This window comes from Castor canadensis, chromosome 16 (genome assembly GCF_047511655.1).
Source record: "Castor canadensis chromosome 16, mCasCan1.hap1v2, whole genome shotgun sequence".
Lineage (NCBI taxonomy): Eukaryota > Metazoa > Chordata > Mammalia > Rodentia > Castoridae > Castor > Castor canadensis.
In genome coordinates, this window is record NC_133401.1 from 16419256 (window position 1) to 16444177 (window position 24922).

The following is a 24922-nucleotide window of genomic DNA, read 5'->3' on the forward strand; positions in this document are numbered from 1 at the left end:
TGCTCTGCAGATCTGGAAATTTCCCTCAGTTCTGCCAGGAATGTGAGCAGACACCAAGCAACACCCCTGCGGTCCCTTGACACATGGGCGCTTCCGGATGAGGCCCTGCCCCCGTGGGTCCACGTGGTCCGCAACGGGTCAGAGCTGGTCTGGCTGCTGGGACTGCGCGCTGTGGGGGGTCTCGGGATGGAGGGGATCCAGGCCCCGGGTGAGCCGGCACGGGGATGGGGTGCCGAGGGAGGGCCGGGGGAGGAGAACGGGTGGCCAGAAAATGCCTGGGGTTGGGGAAAGGGCATCCCCAGAGTGGGGGCGGGAAGAGAGAGTGTGTCTCCCCACCGCGGGGCGGGAGTTTGGATAGGGGGCAACCGGTGAAGAGAAGGGACCCCTCGGGTGGAGATGGGGACGCCTCTTGAGAACGGGTGGGTAGATGCGACACCAGGGTACGGGCCCAACGGACCGATAGGCGCCCTGCAGGATTGGATGTGTCGACAGACCCTGTTTTCGCCTTTTCCCCCAGGTCCCTCTCGGTTCTCTTGTCCCCCCAACTTCACTGCGATGCCCCCAGCCTCGGAGTCCCCTCGTTTGTCGTTGGAGGCGCTGACCGGTCCAGATACGGAGCTGTGGCTTATCCAGGCCCCTGCAGACTTTGCCCCAGCCTGGTGAGTGGTCCCATTGCTACTTGTCCCTCTGAGGCTCAACTGGGGAGAATTTTAGGGGGACAGTTCTGCACAACCCCAAAATGCTGCTTTTAGCTCCTGTACCCCTAAAAGGGTCTGACCAAGTTTCTGCCCTCCCTCTTTCTCCTTTCAGCCTCGACGGGCAGCGTGTGCCTCTCTCTGGCGCCAGGATTGTGAAGGGGAAGGTAGATGGCAAGCGGCACCGCTACCAGGTCCTCAGCAGCAGCGTCCCCCAGGCTGGAGAAGCCACCTTGCTAGCTCCCTCCATAGTGGCAGGAGGTGGACTCACCTGTGCTCCAGCCCCCCACGGCAGCCTAAGGATCATTGAGGGTCCCCAAGAATCCCTGCAAGGGTCCCCTCTACAGCCCATTCCAGCAAGTTCCCCACCCCAGATCCCCCCTGGCCTGAGGCCTCGGTTCTGTGCCTTTGGAGGCAGTCCACCTGTCACCGGGCCTGGTTCATCCTTGGCACTCAAGTCACCCACCTCAAAGAAGAAGAGAAAGAAGAGGCAGGTGGCAGAGGCCTCAGGCACTCAGGAGACAGTGAATGGGCATGGGATCCCGGAGATGGACACAGCCTGGAGGGCCCCAGAAATGGATGTGGAGAGGAAGAAGAAGAAAAAGAAAAAGCAGCAGGTGGATGAACCCGAGGTGTTGGAGCCTGTGGCTGAGGTGATGGAGCCTGTGGGAGCCCTGGTCCAGTCCCCCACAAAGAAGAAGAAGAAGACCAAAGGGGCAGAAATCATACAGTCAGAAGTGGGGGTGCAGGAGCAAGGAGAAAACCCATTGGAGGCAGAACTTGTTAAAACCCAGCCTCCTGAAGAGACAGTCCTGTCACCCACCAAGAAGAGAAAGAGGCAGAAGAGGGCCGAAGTGACAGGGCCAGTGGAGGGAACCATAGTTGACTGTGAGCCGCAGGTGAAGGTGGAAACACAGGAGGAAGCCACCCCTCTGTCCCCCATAAAGAAGGTAAAGAAAAAAAAGAAGGAAAGTGTGATGATGGAGCTGGGAACTGAGGCAATGGAGCCAGAGATGGGGCTGCCAGCACTCGGTGGGGTAGAAGTGGAGACTGGATTCCTGGATGAAGTGGAGCCTCTAGCTGAGGCCACTCTGTCCCCCAGGAAGAAGAAGAAAAAGAAAGAAAAGTGGCAGATGTGAGGCCAGCAGCAGTGGAGCCTGAGCTGCCAAGTGACCTTGAACTTTAGGGACTCTAGCATCCTCCAAGGAGAGAGGCACAAAATGACAACCCAGGACTGAGATGCCAGACCCACCAAGAGAGACTGCAGCCTGAGGCCAGGGCAGCTCCAGGATCCACCAAGAAGAGAAAGGGGGTCAGAAAAGTGAGTTCAGAGATGGTGCCCCAGAAGACCCTAAAGCTACTTCTAGATCTGGAGAAGAAGCCACAGCAGGATCTTGTGTAGCCTCTCTGGGGAAACTGAGGCACTCAAAAAGCCTGAGTTGGCCATCAGAAGGCGAGCGCAGAGGCAAACCCCTCTCCAGCCAGCAACCTCCCCATAAGCACACTTAGCAGGAGCCCGCACCTGGAAAATGCTTTATTATGACACCAGGGTCTCTTCAACAGCCAAGGTCACCGGGGCACTTTCAGGAAGGGCTCATGTAGGACATCAAAGAGCCTGCGGGCCTGGGGCGAGGAGAGAAATGAAGTGTTGTCATTAAAGCAGCCCTTTGTTTACTAAATCTGTAGTGGCTTTTTGGCTTTTTCTCTCCCAGCTTGGAGAGGCACTGTGGTCTGGGAGCGAGATGTAGCCAGTGTGACTCCACCCTAGCCTGCTCCTCTGAGGTTGGGCTGCCCCTGTCCTCTTGGGCCTGTTTCTCCATGTGTAAGAAAGAGAGGGAAATGTAAGCCAGGTGTGCCAGTACCCGCCTCTAATCCCAGCCACCCAGGAGGCAGAGGCAAGAGAATTGTGAATTTGAAGCCGGTCTGGTCAAAGTTAGTGTGATCCTGTCTCAAAAAAAATTAAGACAAAATTGGGGGCTTGGCTTATTGGTAAGAGCCTCGGCTAGCATTCGGGAAGCCCTGGGTTCAAGTCCCCGGTACTACAAACAGAGAGAAAGAGACACGTAAGTGGATTTCCAAAGCCTTAAAACTTAGGGGTGGGAGCCCCTGCTGACTTGGGGCCCACTCTTCACCCAGAGCTCTTACCTTCTGGGGGCCCAGGCCGGGACACAAGGCCAGGTCTTCCCGAGATGCGCCCATGAGCTGTTCCAGAGACTGAAGGAAGAGGAAGCAGGGGTCAGGGAAGGTGTGCGTGAAACTCCCCTTTTCCCAGCCAGGGAGGGACCTAAGGTGTTCCTGCAAGGGGGTGGGAGCTGTGGGGGGCTTAGAAAACATGAGGAAGAAATGCCAGGCAGGACAGGATAGGGCATGGCGTCCTTACTCCAAAAGTAGCCAGGAGGGTCTGGCTGTCCGTTTTGTTGACTGACTTCACCGTGGTCAGACACTCAGTGGCCTGGAACAGGAGGAGAAAGGATGTGTTCAGAAGAGAAGGACCAGTAACAGCCCAGGAAGGCAGCACCGGACCATTGCTGGCTGCTTAGGGTCAAGTCCTAGCCCTGCTGGTTCCTGGCTGTGTGGCGTGGAATGAGTGACTTCACTGCCTCCCTCAGGAGATGGGGTTCCAGAACCTTCCTTGGAGGTGATGCTACTGTAGACATGAGGCCCTGACTGTCTAGTGGGTCTTCTGCTGTGTCACCCCACAGGAGAACTCCCAGGGCATCTATAATGGCAGGGTCCTTCATTCGAGCCCAGGGTCGGCAAGTCATACAGTAAACGCTCTGAGTGCTGAACAGTGCCGGGAACACAAGACAGTCCCAGTCCTGTCCCCGTATGACCACAGTCCATTGGGGAGACAGATAATTCTAGACAGTGATGACCAACATGGACAAAGCTAGAATGGGAAAGTCCACAAGGGATATTTCACCTGACCTGGGGATCAGAGAAGTCTTCCCGGAGGAGGGGGCACCACAGCTGGAAGGTGACAGATGGACAGAGGCAGTGGAAATAAAATGGTCAATGCTCAGAGGGGTTGGGTAGGCTCAGGATAAGCACAGGCCATCGTACACATGGGGAGAGGCTGGACTTCCCTGAGAGCACTGGGGAGCCCCGGGAAAGATTGGAGCCTGGAGGGCAGGGTCAGGTTTGCACTTAGGAGACCTATCAGCTGCCAGTAGGTGGAAAGGGCAGGGTGAGCTTTGCTCAAATGGTAGAGCACTTGCCTAGCAAGCGTGGGTGGCCCTGAGTTCAAACCCCAGTACTGCAAAAAATAAAGTGACTCATGTTTGGGGGAAAAAGATATCCCTTTCTCACACCATACAGAATGAAGCCCTGATGAATTAATAGCCTTAAGCTTAAAAACTATAATAAAAGTGTCCCAAGAGAAAATGGGAGAAAAAAAAAAAGAAGCAAAAGTGTCCCAACAAGTCCTACGGGTAGGAGGACAGGAGGGAGGGTTGTGGCCTCACCCTGGACAGGAAGTCCTGCTCCAGCTTCTCCATCAGGAGGTCAGCCGGCTTTTGCTCATAGGCCTTGTAGGTCTCCAGGTACCGCCCGGCTTCCTCGGGGCTGGGGTGACAGGGGTGACAGGACAGTGGCTAGTTAGGTGACAGATCTAGCATGTTCTAGATTTTAGTTCATCCAGACTCAACTCCAAACTCCAACTTAGAGAAACATGAACATTCCCAGCCCTCCACTCCACTTCTTGACACTTTTTTCTTCGAAACAGGATCTTGCTGTGTAGTTTAGGCTGGCCTTGAATCCTTGATCCTCCTGCCTCAGCCTCCCCAATGCTGGGATTATGGGCGTGTGCCACCACACCACCCTGACATTCCTTTTCTGGTTTAGGGCTAGATCTTGGGGGCTTGATCGCTTGGGGTCAGGCCCTACTTTCTGCCTGGGAGACACTAGGCTAGTGACTGCATCTTGGTGGGCCTGGTTCCTCATCTGCAAAGCAGGTGGTGGGAGAGCTGTGAGGATTAAATGGGTCAGTGTTCTGTCAGTGATCAGAGTTGAATTCATAGAAGCCTGTTAAGTAATGCTAGCTGTGGCCGGGGGAGTGGCTCAATTGGTAGAGCACCTACCTACCAAGCACAAGCACCGGAGTTCAAACCCCAAGTCCACCAAGTAAATAAATAAAGGAGGAAAGATTTTTTTTTCAAAAAGCTAGCTATTTTGAAAGGGAGGGCAACAAATGTTAGTGCTGCATTTCTTTGTTGTGCTGGAGATTTGAACCCAGGACTTTGTGCATGCTAGGTAAGTGCTCTATCACTGAGCTACACACCCAGCCCAGGGGCTGCATTTGAGAGGGAGGAAAACTTACAGTAAGATGACCTCCAGAAACGGTCATCTTCCCACCTCCAGAAAAATGGGGCTGCTAAAAGTGGTCTTGTTTGTTTTTTTGGTGGGACTGGGGTTTGAACTCAGGGCCTTGTGCTTGCTAAGCAGGTGTTCAATTACTTGAGCCATGCCTCCAGTCCATTTTGCTCTGGTTATTTTGGAGATGGGGGGTCTCATGAAGTATTTGCCAGGGCTAGCCTCGAACCATGATCCTCCTGATCTCAGCCTCAAGTAGCTAGGATTACAGATGTGAGCCACTATTCCCTGCCCTGTTTGTTTTTGAGATGTCATCTTTAAATGATTTTCCAGTTGGCCTGAGACTTCTGGACTCCAGTGATCCTTAAATTTTTTTTTTTTTTTTTGTGGTACTGGAGCTTTGAACTCAGGGCCTATACCTTGAGCCACTCCACTAGCTCTTTTTTGTGATTTTTTTTTTTTTCAAGATAGGGTCTTGAACTATTTGCCCAGGGCTGGCTTCCAACCACAATTCTCCTGATCTCTGCCTTCTGAGTAGCTGTGATTACAGGTGTGAGCCACCGGTGCCCCCGGCTATAGATAGATAGATAGATAGATAGGTAGGTAGATAGGTAGATAGATAGATAGCAAGTATTTCTTAGTTTGTCACTTGTCTTTGAACTTTATTTATGGTACCTGTTAGCACTTAGAAGTTTAATTTTTTGGTGTTTTTTTGGTGTTATTTTTTGTTTCTTTGTTTGAGACAGGGTCTCACTATTCAGCCCAGGTTGGCTTTCATCTGTGGTCCTCCTGCTTCAGCACCCTCCGACTGCTGGGATTATAGCCATGAACCACCACTTGGCTTCACAAGTTTAAATTTTTTTTTTTTTAAGTTTATTGGTTCATCCAAACTTTTCCTTTTTGGCTTCTGGGGTTTTTGTCTCACTTTGGAAGATTTTTCATACTCCAGGATTATAAAAAATATCCTATAGGATTTCTTAAGACACTTTTTCTGGTAGTTCTGGGGTTTGAACTCGTTGCACTTGGTAGGCAGATGCCTGACCACTTGAGCTATGTCCATATCCCTTTTTACTTTAGCTGTTTTCATATAGGGTCTCACAGTTATGCCCGGGCAGGCCTGGACAGAGATCCTCCTGTCTAGTCTTCCTGTGCAGCTGGAATGACAGGTGTGCCACACAACACCCAGCTTTTATTGATTGAGATGGGCTCTCTCAAACTTTTTGCCTGGACTGGCCTCAAACCAAGATCCTGCCAATCTCTGCACCCAAAGTAGCTAGGATTACAGTTGTGAGTCACTACACTTGGCTTGTCTTGCTTTGTTTTTAGGGTTAAGGCTATTAATTCATCAGAGTTGAATTCTGTTTATAGGGTGAAGAAGTAATGGCTTTTTTTGTCTTCCCAAATGGACAGTTAACTTCAGTGGTCTTTAGAAGCCTAGAGATTGGGTTGGGGCGTGGCTCAAGCAGTAGAGTGCCTGCCTAGCAAGTGTGACACCTAAGTTCAAACCCCAGTGCCACCAAAGGAAAAAAAGAAGCCTCGTGTGGGATTAATTCTTCAGTCAGCTTTGATGTCTAATTCAGGAATAGCACAGTCCTAAGAACGTGATTTGTCACATGCTTTTGTGCCTCCAACCCTACAAGAAGGGTATGAAGCTGGGCACAGGTGACACACACCTGTAATCCTGGCTACTTGAGAGGCTGAGATCGAGAGGATCATGGTTTGAGGCTAGTCTAGGTAAACAGTTTGGGAGACCCCATCCCCAAAATAACCACAACAAAGTGGACTGGAGGTGTGGCTTAAGTGGTAGAGCTCCCGCTTTGCAAGCATGAAGCCCTGAGTTTAAATCCTGGTCCCACCAAAAAAAAAAAAAAGAAAGCTATGAAAAGCCCATTTTTCAGATGAGGACACTGAGGCCATGGAGGGACAGAGCCTGGGCCAGATTCACACGGAAGCTCACAGATGGAGAAGGGAAGAATGAGCAGGGAGGGTAAGGGGATGGGTGGTGATCTCACCTCCAGGCGAGGACCAGTGTGCAGTCAGCCAGGATGCACATCTTAGCCAGCTCCTTGAGGGCCTGCTGAGGATCTTTCTGGAAGGGATGAAAATTAATCAGAATCAGAGGAAGACTGAAAACACGGTAACAGGGTGCCAGGAGCCTTTCAGTCAGCTCCTACTGGGTGCCCAGCCTGTGGTGGGCACTGCCAGGACCTGACAGTGACTAAGACAGCCCTGGCTCTGTCCTCCTGTGCACACAGCCTGGCCCATCCCCATACTGTGATGACCTAGAGGGGTCAGGACTGGGATGGGTGAGCCTTGGCCTGCCTGGGGGGATCAGAGAGGACTTCCTAGAGGAGGATGAGGAGAGAAGGAAGCAAAGGATGGCAGAACAGGAAATCCCAGACCTAGAGAACAGCACACGCAATGCATAGCAGGGGAAGGGTGTGAGGAACTGCACATTACTCCATATGGGATGGAGGACAGTGACTGAAAGGCAGTCCAGGCATAGTGGGGCATGCCTGTAGTCCCAGCACTCAGAGGGCAGAGGCAGGAGGTTCATGAGTTCCAACCACCCTTGGCTGCATTACAGGACCCTGTCTCCAAAAAGAACAAAAGGAAGAAAAGAAAACTTAGAGATGACCCTGGAATGCTGAGGATGCCGAGTAAAACAGCTTCATGGGTCATGGAGAGAAGGAGAATTTACTCCTGGGGTGCTAGGGAGTCATGGAAGCATTTTGAGCAGGGGAAGGTGACATCAGATCTATGCTCTTGGAGACATTTTTGGAAGGAACAACACTGGAGGTGATGAGACCAGTAAGGAGGCAGGGACAGGGACCCAGATAGGAGAGAAGGCGGCTTGGATCTGGCAGGGACATTTTGATTTTTTTTGGAGGGACTGGGGTTTGAACTCAGGGCCTCACACTTGCAAAGCAGGTGCTCTACCACTTGAGCCACACCTCCAGTCCATTTAGCTCTGGTTATCTTCAAGATAGGGTCTCACAAACTATTTGCCTGGGCTAGCCTTGAACCACGATCCTCCCGATCTCAGCCTCCCAAGTAGCTAGGATCACAGGCGTGAGCCACTGGTGACTGGTAAAGGATCTCTTCCTGGAAGAGGTTCAGTGGTCCACTTCATGACCGTGAGGCTCCACACTACCCATTTCACAGATGGGAATGACGAGGCCAGCTGAGGCGCGAGCTGCTTACCACGTCCACCTGCACCAACAGGACGCGCAGCGCAAAGTTCTTCCCCAGGCTCTGCAGCCGCTGGTGGATGTAATCGGGGTGGAGGTTGTGGTAGCGGAGGCTGGTGGAGGTAGGGGAGTTGGTGAATAGGGGTCTTCATGTCCTGGAGACCCCAAAAGCCCTTCTGTATCCTTACTGCAACTAGTCATGTGTCTGAGACCTACAGCCTTACCGGAGGCCCAGAAAGGTTAAGCAACTTGCCCAAGATCAAGGGGGGCAGCAGGGGCTGCCTGCTGCTCCAGCATGGTGGACACCCCGCTTCCTCACTGAGGAGGGTAGAGGCTTGGGCCTCAGGGGAGCAGGAGCCGGGGTACTAGAGCGGGTGGACCACAGGGGGTCAGTGAATGGCGGGAACCAGCCCCAGCCCTCTGTTCCTTTGGCCCCAGTGGATGCTGGCAGAAAGGAACATGGGGGCTGCAGAGCGGCTCACATGGTAGGACCCTTTCCTAGCAAGCGTGAGGCCCTGAGTTCAAACCCCAATACCAAAAAAGCAAAGAAAACAAAGGGGGATAGGCTGTGTCACCAGGGGACTGGGGACCTGGAAGTGTCACTTCCTCTGGCCTGACTGCAGACACCCCCGAGGTACAGAGCTAGAGTGAGATTAGACACTTCCTATTGTTCTTGATGCTCAGCAATGTCAGGGACACTGGTGACCCCATCTCCTCCCTCAGACCCATGGGTCCAGGCCCAACTCTTGGTGCTCTGGGTACCTCCAGACCAGGGTCCCATCCTCCAACCCAGAGTGGCACCTTGCCCAGAACCCATGAGACTCAGCCCAGAGGCCTCCCGTGGAGAGGTCTAGAGTGGCGGAAGGCCTGCGGGCCCCTGGCGCCCTCCCCGAGCGCTCACCTGAGGAAGAGGGCACAGGTGCTTTGGCCCAGCACGTAGTCAGGGATCACATCGCCAAATTCCCAGGGTACATTGCGCACGAACTTCAGCACTGGGTTGCCCCTCTGGGGACAGAAGCGAGCAGGATCAGTCACGGGAATGAGCCTGGGACCATGGGGAGGCCCTGGCTCCCCCCTACCTCTCCCCACCACCCCCTGCCCTCCACCTCTCCCCCAGTGCCTGGGTCTTTTCCAGCATCTCTCCTCTGCCTATACCTGCTCCTCCTCTGGAATGTTCCAGATGCTCTCACCTAGCTGCCCCCCCATCCCTGCTCACCTCCAGCCTGAATCACTTGTTCCTGTGATCTGATGTATCCCGCCCCCCACACAGACTGTATCCAAGCTAACCTCAACATCATCCTGGCTAGAGACCCATGCTTGACCTGCACCCTTCTCTCCCTAGCATCTCAAGTGACACTAATATCCCTCACAGATGTCTCCTTTTAAACTGCCTCACCATGGCCCAGGCTGCCAATATGCTGCCCCTTGCCCACCCTGCAGATGACAGCCAGAGGAATCTTCTTAAGAACAAACCTGCCCCATCCCTGCTCTAAGACCTGCTATGGTTCCCCAGTACCCTCAGGAGGAAGCCCACTGGTGGCTTGTGATCCTCTTCAGGCTGGCCCTGCTCAAAGGCCATTCTCTCCCAATTCCCTGGGTTGTGCTCTATCCAGAATATACTCTATAACCTAAAACTTAAAATTTTGGGGCAAAAAAAAAAAAGTCTTTGGGCAAGTCAAGCTCTAATCAGTGAACCTGCATTAAGGACCTACTGTGTGTCTGAGTGCTGGGGATAAAGCAGTGACCAAGACGGACCAAGATCTACAAATATTACAATACCGTAATACAGTAAGACATATATATTCAGTCTCTCCCTCTATTCAAAACACAGATCTCACCCAGCCTGGCGGTTCATACCTGTAATCCCACCCCTTGGGAGGCTGAGGCAGGAGAATCACCGGTTTGAGGCCAGCCTGGGCTACATAGTGAGATAGTGAGACCCTGTCTCAAAATACAAAACAAAACAACAACTAAAAACTCTCTGAAACCCTGGTAAACAGAACACCAGGAGAACCTTTTGTTCTGACATTTGGTCTTTGATCCCAATTCCTGACGCAGCTCCCAAGAACCTTCAGAATTTCCTGAGCGACAGATACCATCTGACACAGGCTTCCTAAGGCCTTTGGAATTCCCTGGGACAGGAGCTGGTTTTTTTTTGGCACTGGAATTTGAACTCAGGTTCTTGCACTTGCCAGACAGGTGCTGTACCACTTGAGCCACACCCGCAGCTCTTTTTGCTTTCAATCCCTGCCTCCTGAGCAGCCAGGATTACAGGCGTGAGCCACCTCATTCAGCTATGAGGTGACTTCTTTTTTTAATTTCCCTTTTGCCTTGACTGTTATTCTTTTTTCAGTACTGGGATTTGAACTCAAGACCTCACACTTACTAGGCAAGTGCTTTCCCACTCGAGCCACTCCACCAGTTGGATTATGAGGTGACTCTTGAGGGCTCCTGAGTGGCCTCTCAATGCGGGTGCCTGGTACCCAAGAGAACGAACCACTGTATTAGAAGATGGGGACTTTCAGCCCCTTCCCCCATCTCTGGGGACAACTGGGCTCAACGCTGAGTCATCACCAATGGCCATGAAGTCATCAACCGTGCCTATGTAATGAGGCCTCCATAAACTTGGCTAAAGGACAGAGTTCAGAGAGCTTCGCCACAAGCAGACACGTGGAGGATCCTGGAGGCCGTGGCCCAGAAGGCGCCGGAAGTGCCACGCCTCTTCCCATGCACCCTGCCCTCTGCACCTGCACATCTGTGTCCCCTCCTCTGCCTCACTTATTATAGTCCTTATTAATAAACCAGTGAGGCTGCACACCTGGCAGATCACACCTGTAATCCTAGCTACTTGGGAGGCTGAGATCAGGAAGATCGAGGTTGGAGGCCATGATGGGGTAACCATCTCCAAAATAACCAAAGCAAAATGGACTGGAGGAGTGGCTCAAGTGATAGAACACCTGCTTTGCAAGTGAAAGGCTCTGAGTTGAAACCCTAGTCCCACCAAAGAAAATAAGTAAATAAATAAACCAGTGAACAGGGCTGGGGTGTCACTCAGGTAGCAGAGCACTTGCCTAGCAGGTATGAGGCCCTGGCACCGCCAAGATATAAAAAAATAAAATAAAAACAAACCAGTAAACGAAAGTGTTTCTCTGAGTTCCCTGTGCTCTGTGAGCTACTCTGGTAAATTAACTGAACCTGAGGCGGGGGTCATGGAACCCCCATCCATAAGCCAGGGCAGGTAGGGAGCAGGTTTGGGGACTGAGCCCACCTGTGGGCTCTGATGCTATTTCCCAGTAGCAGGGACAAAACTGAGTAGATTACAGGGCACTGGACTGGGGTCTGCAGAATACCTGGTGTCTGAAGTGACATGTTGAGTGGTAAGCGACAGTAGAAGGGAAAACACAGGTTTTTCATATCCTTCAAAATTAATGTCAAGATGAACATGCAACTTCTAAGTGAGGAAGAACTGGGTTCTAATCCAAGGTGGAACGTGCTGTCATAGCTGGGGTGCTCAGAGGAGCTGGAGAAGCAAGAGGGTTTGGGGGTCGAGTCCCATAAGGCCCTGGGACATCTGGCCTGAGGTACCTGGGAGCCATGGAAGGTTACTGATTAAAGGAAGGGCAGGATCTAACTTTTGTTTTTATTTATTTTTTTTCTTTTTCTTTTTTTTCTGTCTTCTTTTTTTCTTTTTTCTTCCTAAGATAAAAGTTTAATTTTTTTTTGGCGAGGGGTGGTGGTGGGGATAGGGGCTGATGTGACTTACTTAGCCACACCTGCAACTCACCAAAGTTAATTTAAAAAATTTTTATTCTTATATTATTGTTGCACTGGGGGTACATTGTGACATTTGCAAAAGTGCTTACATTATATCTTAGCTAAATTCACCCCCTCCATCACTCTCCTTTATCCCATCCCCCATTCTTAGAATAGTTTCAACGACCAAATTTAATTTTGAAAGGATTATTTTGTTCATGGCCACCAGAATATCTAAAGTGAAAAGCCAGCGACAAATGCTAAGGAGATACAAGACTGGAACCCTCGCAGAGTGCTGGCGTGTGCAATGATGACGCATTCTGAAAAACAGGTAAAGAGCCAGGCATGGTGTTTCATGCCTATAATCCCAGCCTCTGAGAAGGGTGAGGCAGGAGGACTGCTTACACCCAGGAGTTTGAAAGTTTGAGGACGAACCAGGCACTGGTGGCTCACACCAGTCATCCTAGCTACTCAGGAGGCAGAGATCAGGAGGATCACGGTTCAAAGCCAGCCTGGGGAAATAGTTCCTGAGACTGTATCTTGAAAAACCCATCACCAAAAAGGGCTGGTGAAGTGGCTCAAGGTGAAGGCCCAGAGTTCAAACCCCACCCCCCAAAAAAAACAAGCTTTTAAAAAAAAAAGTTCAAAGACAGCTTGGCCTGTTATATTATACTATAGTACTCACGACTTCCACTTTTTACAATATGAATACTTACATTACATTGTTTAATTTTTTGTGCAAGATGTGGGAATTAATTTTTAAAAATTTTTTTGCAGCAGTACTGGGATTTGAACTGAGGGCCTCACACTTGCTAGTCAGGTGCTCTACCACTTGAGCTGCTCCACCAGCCATTTTTTGTGTTGGGATTTTTTGAGATAGGGTCTCACAAACTATTTTGCTGGCCATGAACTGAAATATTCTCTACCTCCTGATTAGCTAGGATTATGGCTGTGAGCCACCAAGCCCAACTGTATTTTGTTTGTGAGATGGCATCTCAGAAAGTTTGCCTTGAGTGGTCTGGAACTCATGATCCTCCTACCTCTGCTTCCGAAGTAGCTGGGATTATAGGTGTGCTCCCCCATGCCCGGCCCACTGGGGTTCTGATGTGCACTGCTGTGTGGCTGACAGTATTGAGCATCTTCTCACAAGCCTGCGTCCTATATGACCTTCATACAATGCCACTGTCCCTGCCTACAATGCTGGTTCCATCTGTGGCAGTGACATTGCTAGTTTCCTTTCCATCACTCTCTCCCCAGAGCCCAGAACAGTATCTGGTACTGTCTGAATGTGCCTGTGGTCTAAGCACACAAACAGATCCCTGTTTAAACACACAGATGGGTTCAGTCACTTGCCCACGATCACACAGCCACTGCACGGCACAGCAGGGATTCACACTCAAGCCTGTGTGCATTCCACAGGTGGATTTGTTTCTCTGTGGTACTAGCATCGAACCCAGAGCCTTGAGCTTGCTAGGCAAGCTCTCTATCACTTGAGCCACATCTCTAGCCCTTTTGCTTTTAGACTGTTTTTCAGATAGGCTCCTATACTTTTGCCCTGGGCTGGACTCAAACTGAGATCTTCCAACCTCTGCCTCCTGCTTAGCTAGGATTATAGACATGAGCTACCATACCTGACCTTGTTCAATAGATTTTTTTGTTGGGGACAGAAACAGAGCTGCACAACTATAATCAGAGCTACAGCAAGAAGAATTGGACCACCCTCAAACCCACATGTAATTGCCGGATGAAGGAATGAATGAATGGCACTCTGAGAAGAAAGTGGGTAGAATTCATACCTCCTTCTACTGCCCACAGTGTAATCTTTATACCAGGGCCTCCCCCAAAGACCCCAAAGCCCCATCTCTCCCTCCTCACCTGCCGGGGGCTCACAATGATACTGTTGGATTTTGCACCTGGTTTCAAGGCCTGGCTGAGGGTCTCTCCTGCCAGGGGTTCTGAGCTGGCAGGACGAGTGGTCCCGGCCTCTCCTGAAGGCAGGGAGACGGCATACTCAGCATAGGTCTGAGGGGCTGCCTGGGCAGAGGTTGCCATGGTCGGTGGGTTCCGTGTGGATCTGAATAGGGGCTTGGCCTGTGAGGAGAAAGGGAGAGTTGTAGGGGTCCCAGGCAGGGAGCACGTGAACCCCTCAGAGCCCTGCCCCTCCTCCCCATGTGCCTTTCAGAAGCAAAGCCCCAAGGACTGGGAACACAAGTCTGAATCCAGCCACATCTCCCCTCCTCTGCCTCAATCCTGGTCCTAGTCATCTTTGTCTGTCCCTTGGACCACTAGAGTCACCTTCTCACCAGCTCTCTGCCTGTTCTCCACTTAGTCAGAATGCCCCACCTCACCAGGATTGCTCCTACCTCAGAGTAAAAGCCAAAGTTGTCACCATCTAGATCCATCCCCTGCCCCCTGCCTTCTACTACGGCCCCTTTGTGTTCTCTGCTCCAGCTCCATTGGCCTTCTCATGGCCCTCAAATTTGTCAGGCCCTCTCTGACCACAGGGCCTTTGTACCAGTTACTTCCATGCCCCCTAATGTCCTCATGACATCTCCTGCTCCCTCACCAATTTTATGTCTCTGCCAGATGTCACCTCCTCAGAAAGGTGCTCCCTTGACCTTCCTAAGTAAGGTGGCTCCTCATCATATCCCATGACCTTTGTCCCCTTTCTTTTACTACATAGCACATAGCCTGGGTTGGCTTTGAACTGTGATCCTCCTGACCTCAGCCTCCCAAATATGTATGATAACAGGCATGAACCCCCAGTGCCCGTCCATTTCTTAAGTGTCAGCCACAGAATCCAGTATTGAAAAACCAGAGCACTGGCCATATAAAACTGTGGGGCTGCCCCTAGCTGCCAGTTTGCTCTTTCTTACAACCACCGTGCCATGACATTTTACAGACGGGGAAACTGAGGCTTGTACGGACAAAGGGCTGATTTCCCAAGGTGACCCAGGCCTCAATTCTAGCCCACAAAATGCCCACAAGGCCTCTTCCGGCTCTCCTTCCTTCCAACGGTCTCCCCCCATCCAGCGCCACCCAATGGTCCCCCATCTTCTCGTCCTACCCCCGCAGGAGGGACCTCATCTTCGTCCAGCGGGATGATGAATTTCTTCCTCGTGGGGGGCCCTGCAGGCTGTGGTACCCCCTCTTCGCCTTTCTCAGGGTCCATCAGGGGCCTAGGAGGGAAGATGGGGTGGTAGGAGGTAGTGAGGCATTGGTGAATGCATTCCCATTCTCCCAGCAGGTACCCCTATTCCCAGGAATCCCCTGCGCCCCAAAAATCCCGAGTTCCATGGAGTCAAGCCCCCACCACCCAGCGCCCAAAGCTCTGAACAGCATGCCCCATGGTCACGCCCCCTGGGCTGACCCCGCCCCTTAGTGGTCCACGCCCCAGTTAGCTCCGCCCCTCCTAGGTCTCGCGTTCTATTCACTCCGCCCCCACGGTCCCAGACAGCCGTTGGCCAGGCCCCAGGGCTCGCACCTGGATGCCCTCCCTTCCCCTCATCTTGGTTGTTTCTCAGTCACTGCAGTGATTGGCTACTGCGGCTGCCAATCACCATGCACCGTCTCCACCTCCCGCCCCTCTCCGTCCTACATCGGGGGTCCCAGCACCGCCAGGACTCACCTACTACTCACTTCCCCGCCCGAAGGAAAAAAAAAATACCACGGGGATTCGAGACGGCCCACCACCAGCGCGCCCAGCGCGGCCCCTCGCTCTCACACTTCCGGCCGCTCTAGCCCTCGACCCGCCTCGCTGCTCCCCAGTCGAGGATAGCGCATAGAGAGGAGCCCTCCTTCCTTGTTCTCTATGATCCTGGAGGACCGTGGAGGTTGGCTGCGGAGAGAGGCTGGGAGTACCGGCCGGAGGCTCTCCAGTGCCAAACGGTGCAATTCCAGAGCCCCATCGAGGCGCTTCCTGTGTTCGGGGCCCCCTTAGGGCTCAGTGGGAAAGACACGGCGGGAGATCAAATTAGGTCCCCGCTTTTTGGAGTACTTGTCCTGTGTCCCCATTCGCTCATTCATTCCCTACAAGCTTCTGTGGCTTTCCCGCGCTGTGCGGGACGCTGCTAGTGACACAGTAGTGACCAAGGACAGCCATGCGTGGGCATCCGGGGGTTTACAGTCGTGGGAGAGGAAAGACAGACAGATTTCCAAACAATGACACCCAGAGTGGGCAGGGCTGGAAGGGGACACTCCAGCAGGCGGTGGCCCCGGGTGGAGGGAGCGCCTGGCCCAACCTGGGAGTCACGAGGGGCTTCCTGGAGGAGGGGACACCGGAGACCAGACCTGGCTGATGACAGGATTAGTCATTTCCTGAAGCGATGGAATCACACTGTTCTGACTTACAGCTCTCTGCTTACTAAAGGAAATTGAACGTCTTTTTGTGAGTTTAATGGCCTGACATAGTTTGTGTGCAGTGAGTGGCTTGCTCATTTCCTTTGTCCATTTCTTTACAAATGGGCAATGCAATTAAACATTCTTTTCAAATAAAACATGAGCGGGATATGAGCCTTTTTTATTGGCATGAATTTCTAGGAGCACTTTTTGGATTCCCATTGTCATTGTTCAGTCAGTCCACATATTACAAATGTTCCCTTCCTGGTTTGTACTTGATATTTTCACTTTGTTTTGAGGTTCTTAGTGCTTATTTGCAAGTATTTGTTAATCGAATCCGTGACTTTTGCTATTGGTGTATTAAGAGACCAGCCATATATAATATTTACACGTTTTACATATATATATGTATATATATATATTTACTGCAGGTTTATATATATGTAGTTCAAGGTTTTATATATATGTGTGTGTATATAATATATACATTTTTTTTGGCGGTACTGTGATTTAAACTCAGGGTCTCACACTTACTAGGAAGGTGCTCTACCACCTAAGCTACGCCCCCATTCCCTTTTTTTGGGTTCAGTTTATTTTTCAGATGGGGTCTCCTGCTTTTGCCAGGGCCAGCCTCCAGCTAACATTCTCCTATCTCCACCTCCCAAGTAGCTGGGACTACAGACGTGAGTCACTGTGCCAAGCCCACGATTTTCCTTTTTTTACTTCCTGTTGGAGTACCTTCTCTTTTTTTTCTTCAGGTACCAGAACTTGGTAAGCTTCATGCTTGCTAGGCAGGTGCTCTACCAGTTGAGCCACTCCACCAACCCATCTTTTTTTGAGACAGGATCTCCCTGTGTAGCCCAGATTGTTCTCAAACTCCTAATTGTCCTACATCAGACTCTGCTGAGATTATTGTTTTTCTTACAAAGTTAGAAACTTGGGCTGGCAGAGTGGCTCAGGGGGTTGAGTGCCTGCCCCAGTGCTGAAAAAACAAAAAACAAAGTTAGGAACTCCTAACTTCTGGGACACCTCTGAGAAGCCTCTGACCCTGAAGATTCTCCTTCCAGTCTCTTCAGTAGGTTAGGAGAAAAGTGCTCTTGAAAGAGCAACTCACTTCTCAGCTTGTCAGTTTGTCTATCTCTAAAATGGGTAGAACAGGACACTTGCTGAGGGAATGAAATAAGTTAATATGTATGAGGATATTTGACCTATAATTGGTACACAGTAGAGGGTATACTGGGGGTTGTCGAATAAGTAGCCAAGGCAAGGCAGCTATGACTCATGCCTGTAATCCTAGCTACTTGGGAGACTAAACTTGAGAGGATCGAGGTTCGAATCCAACACAGGCAAATACTTCTAGAAACCCCATCTCCAAAATACCCAGAGCTAACTCGACCGGAGGAGTGGCTCAAGCAATAGAATACCTGCTTTGCAAGCACGAAGCCCTGAGTTCAAACTCTAGTCCCACCCAAACATAAATAAATAAATAAAAGTAGCCCTGTGCGGCCTCCCCAGGACCAGAGGGAGCTACTGAGCCGTGCATTGTGTGAATGAACAAAGGACAGAAGCCCAGCCCTAAGACAAGCAACTTCACCCCTGTGAGCCTCAGTTTCCTCATCTGCCATGGCTGAGATTGCGAGAATTCAGTAAGACCACAGTGCATCCCAGGATGGGATATCTGCGCACTTATGTGCCAGCCACTGCACTAGGCACTGGGGACAGAGTCCCGGCCAGGACCCGCCTTACCCTGGGCTAAGACCCCCTCCTTGCCTAAGCATCATTAGCTCATTTGACAGATGGGGAAACGCAGGCCCCAGCGACGTGGAGAAGGACCGGGGAAATGCGTCTCCGAGCCCAGGGGCGGAGGCCATGTCAGCTAGGCCAAGTTGGGTAGAAGGGCGTGACTCAGTTTCTCCAGGTGGGAGGAATAGAATCTCCAGCCCTGAACCTGCAAGTCCTGCATCTTCCGCTAGGGGGCGCCGGCACCCCGGGAGAAGCCTGGGCACATGGGGCGCCCGGGTCCCCAAAAACAAGAACCCTGGGGACAGAAAGGACCCGCGCCTCGGTCCCCGCCCCGGCCGGGGTCCCCGCCGCGCGCGGAGGATGTGACAGAGTCGGCTTGCTTTAGCGGAGGGCGGAAAACGTCCTCGGTTCCTCATCATTTCCAAGTTCGGTCTCCGCGCTCCACTTGGGCCTCGAACCTTCGAGCCTGCTCGTGGGCTGCGGGTTCGAATCCTCGCGCTGTCCACACTCGGGTTCCCCAAGGTGGTCCAACTTAGGTCCCCTTTGCACAACCCCCTCCAAAAGAAAAAGAGTTGGGGTTCTGATCGGGGCAATGGCCGTGGGGGCGCAGTGACCAGGCCAGTGTCCCCACCCGCCTCTAAACTTAGCCGCGGTGACGCGCGGCCGGCCATCGCGGCGGGCCGGGGACGCAGGGAGCCCGGGCACAGGGGGGCGGCTCGGCTCGGCTCCGCCATCCTCTATTTATAGCGCCCGGAGCCCGAAATAGCGCGGAGCCGAGCGGCCGGGATGACGCGGAGCCGCCGGGGGCTGACTCACCCGGCCCTGAGCGCGGGCTCCCCGGGGAAGGGGGCAGTGGAGGCGCCTGGACCAGACCCCAAGTCCTCGCTGGCCGCTCCGCTGCTGGGACATCCCCAGACGCCACTAACCGGACCGCGGATGCATTTGCAACAAAGAAGACGAGACTTTCTGCAGCAGGAGAGACGGAGGTTGGATCGCCAGTAGGACTTCCAGCATCCAGTCCAGAATGGAGGAACGTTTTACAGAAAAAGAGTGTTTGGGACCAGATGTGCACAGCTGTTTCTCACCAGCAACAGAAATGAGAGGTTTTAGAGGCGGAGGAATGGACGTGATGATCCTGGACAGTGCCCATGGCAGAGTACGTCTGTGTCCTCCCTGGCCTTGACTTTGCCCGCTGTTCACAATTCCTGGAATGCCTTTACCCTCTCAGCCTTGAGAACCCAACACACACCTTGACCTTGCTAAAGGCCAGTCCTCACTAATAAAAACTCCGTGACCCCTGACCTGGGAGCCCCAGGATTTATCATCACCGGGTCCCCAGCAAGCACAGCACCCGCCAGGCCTCGGGTGAAATATTCTACCGGAGGGCTGAGGGCCTGGGTTCCATCCCCAATTCCCCATCCTATCCCCCCAACAATTGCATGATCAGAAAAATCACATGAGCTTCTCAAAATTATGTCAGCAGATGCTTTTTTCTTGCTCCTGTGCCAGGCACCCATGCCTCACTGCACTCCTACAAGAGATGTGCTCTAAATACATAAAAATATCAGCATCCCAGGTGCAGAGGCTCACACCTGTAATCCTAGCTACCTGAGATCAGAAGGATCGAAGTTCGAGTCTACCTTGTACAGATAGTTCTCTAGCCCCCATCTCCAAAATAATCAGAGCAAAATGGACTAGAGGTGTGGTTCGAGCAGTAGAGTGACTACTTTGCAAGCGCCAAGCACTGAGTTCAAACCCCAGTCCCACTAAAAAACCCACAAACACAAACAAACAACATTCCATGTGGAAGAGAAGAGGTCCCAGCTCACAAAGTCTGGGGTGAACAACTGAGCACTCAGGTCTCTTAACAACTAGGTCACCTGGCCCCAGGTAGCCAATGTTAGAGTGGGGGAGGGGTGATTCTCAAAGTGGGGTCGGAAGGTTTTCTCCCACCCTTTTTCTTTTTCTTTTCTTTTTGGTACTGGGGTTTGAACTCAAGGCCTACACCTTAAGCCACTCCACCAGCCCTTTTTTGCGAAGGGTTTTTCAAGATAGGGTCTCATGAACTATTTCCCCGGGCTGGTTTTGAACCCCGATCCTCCTGATCTCTGCCTCCTGAGCCGCTCATATCCGGCCCTCCCATACTTTTTAAGGACTTCGCAGTAATGGGCATCCAGCATCACCGCCATGCAGGGACATTTACCTGCCTTTCTTCAGGCCTCCATCCCTCCCGAGCCCAGAGCACTGTCCCCAGGAAATCCCAGCAGACCCAAGGCAGAAGCTCACTTGAACCCAACAGATGGTGATTTGCCAAAATTGGGACTAACTCCCCTGGGAGCCGGAGGTGTGGCTCAGGGGTGGAGTGGGGGCTTAGCATTCTGAGACCAGTGCCCCCCAAAATATAACACAAACCAACACCCACTTTCTCACCAATTTTTGGAAAATATGGTTATTTTCATTGAAATGCACAATTACGGTAACATGAAATTTATTAGTTTTAAGCGAATCAGTACATATTACTTAAATTTGTCAGTTTTATTATCTAAATAGAGTAAATATTTATAGATAATATCAACAAAAACTCCTTAGGGAACCAGGCACACTGGCATAGGTCTATAATCCCAGCTCCTTGGGAGGCAGAGATCTGGACAATCCCATTTCAAGTTCAGCCCAAATAAAAAGTTAGCAAGACCCCATCTCAACCAACAAGCCAGATGTGGTAGAGGATGCCTGTTTTCTGAGCTATGTGGGAGGACTGGGTAGGAGGTTTGAGGTATAGGTATGCAAGGCAAAAAGTGAGACCCTATCTGAAAAATTAGTAAAGGATAAAAGGGCTGAGGGTGTGGTTGAAGAGTTCACATCCAAGGCCCTAAGTTCAAACTCCAGTACCAAGAAAACCCAAAACACTCTTTAAGGTTCTCAGTCATCCTGAAACTCATAAGAGGACCTGTGACCAAAGCGTTTAGGAATCACTGAGCCGAATCAGCCTAGATGCCCTTTAGAGGATGTGTGTGTGTGTGATGTCTCTTGCAGGAAATGGATGAAATTGGAGACAATCTTATTAAGTGAAACAAGCCAGACTGAGAAAGACAAATAGCAAATGTTCTCTCTCATATTTGGAATCTGGGGAAAAAGAAAAGGACATGAGAGTATAAGGGGGAGGGACTCTTAGAGACATGGATGGGGAAGGGGAGAAGAGTTAAGAAAGGGGGAAAAAGGGGACTATGGTCAAAGTACCTTATAGACATGTATACAAATATCATAATGAAGCCCTTCCTTTGCATAATTCATATTAGCTAAAAAAAAACAGAAGCACTGCAAGGCACAGGTGGCTCACGCCTGTGATCCTAGCTACTTGGGAGGCAGAAATCAGGAGGATCTAGGTTCAAAGCCAGCCCCAGGGAAATAGTTCAAGAGACCCTATCTCAAAAATACTTAGCACAAAAAAGTGGCTTAAGGTGTAGGCCTTGAGTTCAAACCCTAGTACCACCAAAAAAAAAAATAATAAATGGACTGGAAGTGTGGCTCAAACAGTAGAGTGCCTACTTTGTTGTATGCAAAGCCCTGAGTTCAAACCCCAGTCCACCAAAAAAAACTAATAATAAACCCAAATTGCAGGGGCTTTTTTTCATTCTTTTTTTTTTATTTATATGTGCATACAAGGCTTGGGTCATTTCTCCCCCCTGCCCCCACCCCCTCCCTTACCACCCACTCCGCCCCCTCCTTCTCCCCACAACCCCCTCAATACACAGCAGAAACTATTTTGCCCTTATTTCTAATTTTGTTGTAGAGAGAGTATAAGCCATAATAGAAAGGAACAAGGGTTTTTGCTAGTTGAGATAAGGATAGCTATACAGGGAGTTGACCCCAAATTGCAGTTTTACATTTACCTTCCAATCTTTTCATCTCATTTATTTTTCTTGTCTTATAGCTTGTTCAATGACTGCTAGCTTTATGTGAACTAGCACGCACAATAGAGTCTTAGTTACTACACGCCATGACTTTCTCTCATCATTTTCATTTTATAGAGGGGGAGACTGAAGCTCAGAGAATTTAGGCTCTTGTCCAAGGTCTGACATAAAAGAAAACACAATAAACATCCAGCAGTTTGTTTCCTGAGGTAGGGTCTTGCTGTGTAGTCCAAGCTGGCCTAGAACTCTCCATCTTCCTGCCCAGGCCTACCCAGTGCTGGGATTACAGGTGTGCACCACAGTGCCCTGATTCAGATCTAATTTGAACCTGAGCAGTCTGTCAGAGACTGTGGTTTCCACCCTCTGCTGGACCTCCTCTACAGGCACAGTGTCCCACACTTAATCAGACATTGTCACAGCTCTGCTGTCAGATATGACAGCCACTAGCCACCTGTGGCTCCTGAGCCCTTGAAATATGGCTGACATCAGTCGCCGGTGGTTCACGCCTATAATCCCAGCTACTCAGGAGGCAGAGATCAGAAGGATACTGGTTCGAAGCCAGCCTGGGCAAATAGTTCCAAGAGACCCTATCTCGAAAATACCCATCACAAAAAAAGGGCTTGGTGGAATGGCTCAAGGTGTAGGCCCTGAGTTCAAATCACAGTACTGCAAAAAATAAATAAATAAAATGATTGCTCAAGACAGGCAAGGTAACTCATGCCTGTAATCCCAGCTACTGGACAAGGCAGGGGTTGAGAGAAATCAAGGTTCGAGGCCAATCTGGACAAAAAGTTAGCGAGACCCCCACTCAACCAACAAGCGAGGGTGGGGGTGCACACCTGTAATCCCAAGTATGCTGGAGGCATAGGTAGGAGGATCTCAGTCCCAGACAGGCCCCAGGCAAGAACCTATCCAAAAACTATCCAAAGAAAAAAAGACAGGGCAGTGTCTTGCTATGTAGCCCAGGCTGGAAAAACCTGGCATTATTTTTTATTGTAGCTACTAGAATGTTCAAAGTTCACTTGTGAAAACTGGACAGGCTGGTGCACATCTATAATCTCAGTACTCGGGAGACTGAGGCAAGAGGATCAAGAGTGACAGGGCCAGGTGTAGTGGCTCATGCCTATAATCCTAGCTACTTAGAAGGTGGGGTTTGGGAGGATCATGGGTCAAGGCCATGGGGCAAAAAGTTTGAGGGACCCCATTTTAACCAACAACTAGGTGTGGTGACACATGCCTATCATCCCAGAAACTCAGGAAGCATAAATAAGAGTATCTCAGTCCAGAGTGGCTTGGGCAAAATCTCAAGACTTCCTCTGAAAAACAACTACAGCAAAAAAAAAAAAAAAAGCCCAGCAAAGTGGTGCACACTTTGCTGTAATACCAGCAGCTCAGGAGGCAGAGGTAGGAGGATCCTGGTTCCAGGCCAGCTCTGGCAAAAGTAGGAAAGTAGGAGACCCCATCTCAGAAAAAAAACTTAGGCAGGCATGGGTGGCTCACAACTGTAATCCTAGCTACTCAGGAGGCAGAGATCAGGAGGATCAAGGTTCAAAGCCAGCCCCAGGAAAATAGTTCTTGTTCTTGACCTGAGCTGGGCCTGACCATCACTCATGAGTCCTCATGTGTGATGTGATGTTCTGAAACAATCCATGTCACAAGTGGAGTGACTGACCCCTTGGGTCAGTACTGGGGATTAGCAGTACTGGGGATTGAACTCAGGACCTTGAGATTTCTAGGTAAGTACTCTACCATTTGAGCCACCAGCCACTTTTCTTTGTCAGGTCTTTTTCTTTTTTTTGGTGACACTGGGGCTTGAACTTAGGGCCTCAGGGCCTCATGCTTGCTAGGCAGGTACTGAACCGTATGAGCCTCCACCAGTCCTGTTTTGTGTGCAGTACGGGGTTTGAACTCAGGGTCTTCACCTTAAGCCACTCCACCAGCCCTTTATTGTGAAGGGTTTTTTGAGATAGGGTCTCATGAACTGTTTCCCCAAGGCTGGCTTCCAACTGTGACCCTCCTGATCTCTGCCTCCTGAGTAGGTAGGATTGCAGGCCTGACCTAGCGGCACCGGGCTTTGATCACTAAATTTATAAGTGCTGTCACAAGACTTCTCTCTCCACTGAGCATCAAAGAAATACAAGTATACAGACCAGTAAGGACCTGCCAAACTTTAGGCGGGCAATTCTGGACCTGTACCTTAATTGCCCTGTGGCCTCAAGCAAATTGCTTAACCTCTTTGTGTCTCAATTTCCTTATCCAAAAAAACAAAAGAGGATTGGATGTAATTGTGCTGTCTCTCATACAGTGTGGTGATGAGACTGTATACGTGTGCAGTGCTTACAGCAGTAGGGGGTAAACCAATAAATACCAGAGTTATTTCTGATTGCTTCTTGAGCCAATTCAGTGGGTCGTGTGAAGATGCCAGTACTGGAGAGGGAGAAAGAGCACGAGTGGGTAAAATGGAACACACCTGTGATTCCAAAGCTTGGGAGGCAGAAGCAGGATTGAGAATTTGAGGCCAGCCTAGGCTACCTAGAGACAACTTGACTCAAAAAGCAAAACAACGAGCCGGGCACCAGTGGTTCACGCCTGTAATCCTAGCTACTCAGGAGGCAGAGATCTGGAGGATCAAGGTTTGAGGCTAGCCCAGGCAAATAGTTGGAGAGACCCTATCTTGGAAAAAAACCATCACAAAAAATAAATAAATAAATAAGGGCTGGTGAATGGCTTAATTGGTAGAGCAAGCACCTGCCTAGCAAGTGTGAGGCCCTGAGTTCAAACTCCAGTGCTGCCAAAAAAACTAAATTAAAATCAATAAATAAAAGACAGAATGCAGAATAGGTACAGGTCAAGAGAGGAGAGGGCTTCAGGCCTGTAGTCCAGGTGTATCAGAAGGACAGTGCCTGCGTTGGGGACTGGCGTGACCAGAGCATTGAGTCCAGCGTGACTCTCTGTGACATCCAGTGGAGGTGTCTAAGAG

The 24922-nt window shown here is 50.8% G+C and overlaps 2 protein-coding genes across 3 annotated transcripts; one reads left to right on the forward strand and one right to left on the reverse strand.

Moving 5' to 3' along the window:
* The first annotated feature begins 115 nt into the window (after positions 1 to 115).
* Positions 116 to 2374, forward strand: Polr1g (RNA polymerase I subunit G). Its single transcript, XM_020172929.2, has 3 exons — positions 116 to 208; positions 518 to 659; positions 811 to 2374. Exons 1-3 carry the CDS (start codon positions 187 to 189, stop codon positions 1832 to 1834), a joined length of 1188 nt encoding a protein of 395 aa, XP_020028518.1. The 5' UTR covers positions 116 to 186; the 3' UTR covers positions 1835 to 2374.
* Positions 2215 to 15720, reverse strand: Ercc1 (ERCC excision repair 1, endonuclease non-catalytic subunit). Of its 2 annotated transcripts, none has more exons than XM_020172930.2 (10): positions 15579 to 15720; positions 15018 to 15129; positions 13826 to 14041; positions 9099 to 9202; positions 8211 to 8310; positions 7019 to 7095; positions 4160 to 4259; positions 3076 to 3147; positions 2841 to 2909; positions 2215 to 2318 (listed from the first exon to the last, which is right to left on the reverse strand). In XM_020172930.2, exons 2-10 carry the CDS (start codon positions 15120 to 15122, stop codon positions 2265 to 2267), a joined length of 897 nt encoding a protein of 298 aa, XP_020028519.1. In that variant the 5' UTR covers positions 15123 to 15129; positions 15579 to 15720; the 3' UTR covers positions 2215 to 2264. The 2 variants fall into 2 exon arrangements, with proteins under 2 accessions (XP_020028519.1, XP_073913736.1); XM_074057635.1 differs by lacking the exon at positions 15579 to 15720 and adding an exon at positions 15435 to 15568.
* Between the last annotated feature and the right edge of the window lie 9202 nt (positions 15721 to 24922).